The sequence below is a fragment of the Dipodomys ordii genome, unplaced genomic scaffold (genome assembly GCF_000151885.1).
Source record: "Dipodomys ordii isolate 6190 unplaced genomic scaffold, Dord_2.0 Scaffold209, whole genome shotgun sequence".
In the NCBI taxonomy this organism is placed as follows: domain Eukaryota; kingdom Metazoa; phylum Chordata; class Mammalia; order Rodentia; family Heteromyidae; genus Dipodomys; species Dipodomys ordii.
This window is the reverse complement of record NW_012267425.1, coordinates 105,586-112,627: the sequence shown is the minus strand read 5'-3', so window position 1 is coordinate 112,627 and position 7,042 is coordinate 105,586. Positions and strand designations below refer to the sequence as shown.

At 39.4% G+C, this 7,042-nt stretch overlaps 1 protein-coding gene across 1 annotated transcript; it reads left to right on the top strand.

The window, feature by feature from the left end:
- Positions 1 to 2,149: 2,149 nt before the first annotated feature.
- Spry3 (sprouty homolog 3 (Drosophila)) lies at positions 2,150 to 3,247 on the top strand. Its single transcript, XM_013035357.1, has one exon. It carries the CDS (start codon positions 2,214 to 2,216, stop codon positions 3,078 to 3,080), a length of 867 nt encoding a protein of 288 aa, XP_012890811.1. The 5' UTR covers positions 2,150 to 2,213; the 3' UTR covers positions 3,081 to 3,247.
- Positions 3,248 to 7,042: the final 3,795 nt, after the last annotated feature.

The window sequence follows — 7,042 nt, the reverse complement described above, 5'->3', positions numbered from 1 at the left end:
ACAGTCTAAAACTACTGCAAAACAGCTGAATAATATGTCCTTGTTCATTTAGAAGTCCAAATGAAAACTGCCTGTTCCTTTTTAATGCTCAAATTATGAATCTATAAAGATATAGCAAAAGTAGGAGGTGACAGGTTTCAGGAGCTTTGAGTATATGAAAAAAGGGATATATGCTTTTGGTTTTGAATTGTGTGAATAGACAAGAACACATTGACCAACTTACTCTTAAGGACTTAAAGATATAAGTGGTGCATATGTAGAGAATTATTTTATCACATAGCTATAAAAATACAGGCAGACCATCATGGGGCAATATCTTGAAATATCACCTAGTTCACTCCTATAACTATATAGATAGCACAACTGAGGTCTAAGGAAAGCAAGTAATTTAACAAAAGTATCATAGATACCTGAGTCTTAGAGTCTACATAGTGTTTATCTGTATTTTAAACTAGATATACATTCAAATAACCCTTAAAAGTCACATAAGTGTGGTTATTACTAACCACTGAGTCCTTTATAAATGGCAGCATTTTTTTCCTATTGCTATAGAACTTTGGAGCCTATTTCAGTGTTATGTTCGCTTGCTTGTGGAAACCTAATCAAGTATCCCCCCCCTCTTAATTTTATTACTCATTCAAGCTATCCAACTCATACAGTAGTATGAGTAATTGGTCTATTTTGAGGAAGCCTGAAGTCTGATGGATTTCAAATATATAATTTATTCATGTTAATGCTCCCTAGATTCTGATGCCCCCCCATGTTGTCTCTTGGATTTGTGTTTAAGTGGTTTTGTGTATACCTTTTTTAAAAGATGTTTAGTCCTCTAGGTGATACAGTAAAGCAGTCTGCTCTTGATATAATACATTTCCTATGGTCACCATTATCAGTTCTGTTCTTGATCAAATCCTTTAAGAAAATGACTGCATAGCTCTTTGTGTTACAATGGAGATGTAAGAATATTCTTTCTAGTCAACTTACCTTAGATATAGTATAAATTATTGCTACCCTTTAAGGAAGCCTGAGTTTAGTGTAAAGGTCAAGAAAAGTGGCCTAAACAGAATCTTCTTGGTAAATGCTGTTAATATGGAGTTGACTTAGGGTGATAATGGGTACAATTAATTTTAGGGGCTATTTCAAAGAAGTCAGGGCTTACCTCCTATAGTCCTCCATAGTTGTTCCATTTCCAGGTGTTATTCATCTATCTGTCTGTCTGTTTGTCTGTCTGTCTATGTATCTATCTATGTATCTGTCTGTCTGTCTATGTTCAAATCCAGAAGCCAGTTGTGGTGGCAGTTACTTTGAAGTCCCAGTTACTTTGAAGGTTGAGATTAGAGGATCATTTGAGCCCAGGATTATGAAACCAGTCTGGGCAGTATAGTGACATGTCAAAAAAAAGTTATTTAAGAAATGTCACCTCTTCAATAAGTTAAAGAAGTCCATAATTTGAAAATGATGAGTATTGACTTTCTGTGCTCTTGAGAGGGCTTTCCCCCCATATTAGTCTACTGACAGCCTAATTCTGGCTGTATGTGTCTCTGCTGTTCTTATACTGTGCTTACTTTCTTGACTATGTTTGTTGACTCAAACAATGTATTTTCTCATCTGTTTATTTTTCCTTGTCATAAAGTGGGCTGAAGGGAGAGTTTTGATGGGTTACATACATACACATACATATAATCATATAAGCAACTTTTCAAGGGAAACTTGAGGGCTTCTCTTTTGCTACAGCATTGCTTTAAATAGTGACCTTTGTATTAAACATTTGTTTCCATTTTTTATTAGAAATCTGATGCTCAAGGCTACTATTTAGCTGCTTCTATGAACTTAGTTATGTGATGGAAAACAGAAAGAATCAACAATCTGATATTTGCTCCCAAACTTGTTTATAGTCTGGATACGATGACCAGACTTGCCTGTAAAATAAAGTGTTACAAGTAAAGTACAAATAAAATTATAACTTTATTTGCAGTTATAAATAAAGGTATAACTTGACGACTACCATATAGTGATTGGAGGTAACAGTGGTGGTATGTCCTGATAAGTTTCTTGCAAAGCACTTATGCCTCTGTGTTCTCATTTATTGTTTCTATTCTTTCTCTCCTAGGATTTTCTGATGTGCCCTGAGGTCCATGTAACTACAAGGGCTCCTCTTTATCACCATAAGTGCCACTCTGACCCCCTATCGCTCAGAGCTCAAAAATCAAGGCAAAATGGATGCCACAGTGATAGATGATTTCCAACAAATTCTGCCTATTGAACAGCTGCGCTCTACTCATGCTAGCAATGATTATGTGGAACGGCCTCCAGCTCCCTGTAAACAGGCCCTCTCCAGCCCTTCCCTTATTGTGCAGACCCACAAATCTGATTGGTCCTTGGCTACCATGCCTACTGGTCTCCCCCGCAGTCTCAGCCAGTGCCATCAATTGCAGCCCTTGCCTCAGCATCTGAGCCAATCTAGCATTGCCAGCTCAATGTCCCATAGCACCACTGCCTCTGATCAAAGGCTTTTGGCCAGCATTACACCCTCACCTTCAGGCCAATCCATTATCCGAACCCAGCCTGGAGCAGGGGCCCACCCAAAGGCTGATGGTGCTCTGAAGGGAGAAGCTGAGCAATCTGCTGGTCACCCCAGTGAGCACCTCTTCATCTGTGAGGAGTGTGGGCGCTGCAAGTGTGTCCCTTGCACAGCAGCTCGCCCCCTCCCCTCCTGCTGGCTGTGCAACCAGCGTTGCCTTTGCTCTGCTGAGAGCCTCCTTGATTATGGCACTTGCCTCTGCTGTGTCAAGGGCCTCTTCTACCACTGCTCCACTGATGATGAAGATAACTGCGCTGATGAGCCCTGCTCCTGTGGGCCTAGCTCTTGTTTCGTCCGCTGGGCAGCAATGAGCCTCATCTCCCTCTTCCTACCCTGCCTGTGCTGCTACCTGCCTACCCGTGGATGCCTCCATCTGTGCCAGCAGGGCTATGACAGCCTCCGGCGACCAGGCTGCCGCTGTAAGAGGCACACCAACACTGTGTGCAGAAAAATCTCTTCTGGTAGTGCACCCTTCCCCAAGGCTCAGGAAAAATCTGTATGACCATTCCACAAGATGGATCCAGAGCTTTCTCCTTCTTATCCCATCAGTAAAGCATAGGCCTCATGTTTGGAGACAGGGAGGAGTAGTAAAGTAGCCAAAGTTAGGGCCTTACCTCTTTTGTTCTTGAAGCATCAGGGGAATGGCGAAGTACATCCTGGTGCAGGATGCCTTGTTCTTTTTCAGTTACCTACCCTACTCTCCTTTAACCTTTCTATACCCCACCACCTCAGCCCTTATGGCTGTCACGACAAATTCAGGTGATACATGAGTTTGAGGTTGGGTCACTGAGGACTGACAGAGCCAGCAACGTGGAGGTTTAGGGGCTCCCCAATTTAATGCCTCCCGGTGCAGGCTCTGATTGTCACTCTGCTTTCCACGGTACCTTTGGAAGCTTTCTGGTAAGATAGTTTTCACAGGTGCAGGTGGAACAGCATTCAACCTTCCAGGGATTTTTTACCCCATTTCCTTGTTTACTACCCTTCTCTATTCATTTTTTCTCTCCTATTCTTTCATTATCTGGTTCCAGTTTCCTTCTTCATTCTCAGTCTCCTTACTTTTACTTTCCTGCTTTTATTTCTTCTTTCCTTTCTATTGTTTTGTTTCCCATCTCTCAGATTAATCCTTTTGTTGTCTGTATTATTTTTTCTTGTTTTATCTATGTCTGTCTCCACGCATTCCTCTTTCTAACATATCTGAAAGTGCTGTTTTTTCCATAGGTGTTTCCTTAGACACCAAACTTTCCTATGCTATACTACTTACTAAATTTTGTTAAGGGAAATGGATTACTATATTGAACTGATCATTAGCAATAGTCTGTATCCCAATATGTGTATGCACTCACAACCACACTCATCTGTTTGTGAGCATATGAAATTCAGTTATCTTACATCTCCATATTTAATTAGTTGGAATTTTTCTCCCTTTCCCAATAATCAACTTATAATATTGACAGATTCCACTAGCATGCTGAGTAGGATAGTAAATCAGGATGCTCTTAACTTTGTATGTCTGACCCAAGTGCCAAAGGCAGACGTGCTTTATAGCTAAATGAACAAAGCAAAGGATATTACAGAGGTATGTTCTCTCTTAGAAGCTAAATGCCCTGAGACTGCATGGCTCAGGCCTTAATAATGGACATAAAAAGTCATAAAACATTAGAGCTGGAAGGAATCTTAACTGTCAGTCTAGTTCAATGCCCTTATTTTACAGATGGGAAACCTAAGGCCTGGAGGTAGGAAGGGACTTGCCCAAGACAACACTCACTAAGTTAATAACAGAATTTGGGCTGAAATATAGGTCTTCTGACTCCTAGCTCAATATGTTCTCCTTGTACCACATTGAGTCATTGGACTTTTTCTTAGAACAGTGACAGAAAGCCATTCCTTTCTGATTACTTTTCAGAAACCATGTCAAGTTAGTATGGTGGTCTTTCTGCAGTGCATGGTAGGTGGCTAACTAACAGGTGTTGAGGCTGCCACCATTGGACATCACCTTTGGCTGTCACCTTGTAGAAGTTCATGTGTGGAAAAGAAAAAAACTTAAAAAAGAAGCCCTAACCAAGCTGTATCTTCACCATTGCACCTATCTGCTCTTTGCTGCACACTTCGTGCTCACTCCTGGCTTTGTCTGCAATGGCAGCTGCCTGAGAACCTAGATTTCAGCAACAGTGAAAAACTGAGATTAAAGATACATAATGCAAAGAAATGACCTTGCTCTTACAAAATACAGAGAGCGTGTGCTGGGAATCTCTTTTACTAGGAGAAGGCTACAGTGGTGATGGCAGACCGCTAAAGACTGCTGCTAAAAGACACAAGAATGTATAGTTTCCCTCTGTAAGTGAATCTAAAATTCACTAAGAAATTCAGAAATTGAGGGCACTTGCTTGAAATCAAGGTGCTCCAACTTAGTTTAAGACTTCCAGACTCTTAACTTTATATATCATCTCTTTTAAAGTGTGCATGGATGTGTGTTGCAGGGTGGAGAAGTGAGGAAACAAGTCATACATAGGGGGAAGAAAGGGACATCCATGTCATCTTGTTGGATCTATACTACAGAAATATGTGCCACTTAGTCTTTGTTGGTTCTGAAACTTCCTGAAGTTTGTTAATATTTGGGTTGCACACAGCCCCACACCTTCACTTACATCTCTTGTAGAATTGCTTTGCTCTATTTTTGTATATACAAATATGTTACAATGATTATTAATAACGTTAATGATATTGCTGCAAATGGTGCCATATATAAGGTTAGGCTTCTTGGAACATTTATAAACTCAAATCAATACCTATAATCTATGTTGCTTTTAGATTATTCAATTTTAAGTAACTTGTTTTAACCTTACAAGTCGGCTTGATTGTACTTTAAACTTATCTACCCCTACAAGCTATGTCCAGTTCTCTGGGTCAAGCTGAATGGTGATGAGTAGCAACACACGCTTCTCTCTGCTTCTGCCTGAAATTTGCTTAGAGCTCAGATATCTAAGGATTCTCTGATACTAGTGCATTGTTATGGAGCTAAAGATATTCTATGGATGTTTGCTTATTAGCTTCAACACCCGAAATAACACAAGTCCCGCCTTCTTGATAGCTCCTTGATATCCCAATCCCGCAGTCCTTACTCAGGCAAATTGTGCACTGCCAGAGGGGCCCTGGGCTCTGCCATACACCCAGAGGAGCTCTTCACAGTGTATTTCTAAATGGCCTTATACTTGGTAGAAGAAACTGAAGGGTTACTCAAATATAGTTACAATCTGCAATGTGCTGCCGAGCCAGGGCTTGCACGTGTGTCCAAGTTGGCCTGCTACGGACTGCATCTGGTTTACATATAGATGGGTCCTGTTGGGATAGGCACATGGACGTGTGAGTGTGCATATGTATCCCTTCTGTGGTTTCATAGATATATATATATATATGTGTGTGTGTGTGTGTATATATATATGTGTATATATATGTAAATATATATTCACACATCTCTATATATTTTAATGTATTGCACATGTATATTTAAAATATATACAAATGACATCTAAATCCTTTAGAGCGGCTTTGTTTTCATTATTTTTCTACTTTGTGTCATGTACTGTATAAACAAAGAATATTTAGAGGATGTTTCCTGCTTGACTTTTTTTTCCTAGTTAAGTCATCTGTTGCCACTAATCCTGCTTTTCATGTATTTTAGTCCTTTAATATATTTCATAGTGTATAAATCAATAATTTTTCCTTGGTTCCAGCACATCTTCTGTCATCACAATAGCCATAATAAATATAATAAACCCTATATAGTGTTTACTGTCACTAAGCACTAGTTTTAGTATGTTACCTTTATAATCCTAGTCAACTCTAACAAGGAAGTCTATGAAGTAGGTGCTATTTCCTCAAAGTGAAATGACTTGCCAAGAGTAACAATAATAAGTGTAGAAGTAACATTTGAACCTAGCTGTCTGACTCCCAAGTCCATGATCCAAAGTCATGTTTAGAAATCTGGAGCACAATGTAAACCATTTCAGAGTAACAGACCCCAAGTAGTGAATAACTCTCCACTTGCAGGCTAGAGGTTGAAATAAATGTGTGACTGTAATAGGAATGAAGTAATAATTACAGACACGTTACTAGATATCTTGTTTTCAAGATGGTGATGTTTCAAACTTCTGAATTTAAAAGAAATTATTACTTTATGCTATAGTTCCTCCTATCCTGGATTTTCTAGAAAATAGAGCTGGAAACAAAAAAGGTAAGTATTAGCAAAGAAAGAGGAGCAAATATTAAGGAGTATTTCACTGAGTTGGTTAAAGTCTGTTTGATTGCAAGCTAATTTCTCAGTCTCTTATGAGAGTATTTATAAAATTACCACATATCTATGAAGCCCATTTAGGGGATAAAAGGAGACAAATGGATAGTTCCCATTTCATTAGTTAAATACATTCCTCCATTAACTCTTCTGTGCTTGTAAGAAATGCACAAGTG

Coding starts and splice junctions, on each gene's coding strand:
- Spry3 (XM_013035357.1), top strand. CDS start 2,214: ATGGATGCCACAGTGATAGATGATTTCCAACAAATTCTGCCTATTGAA.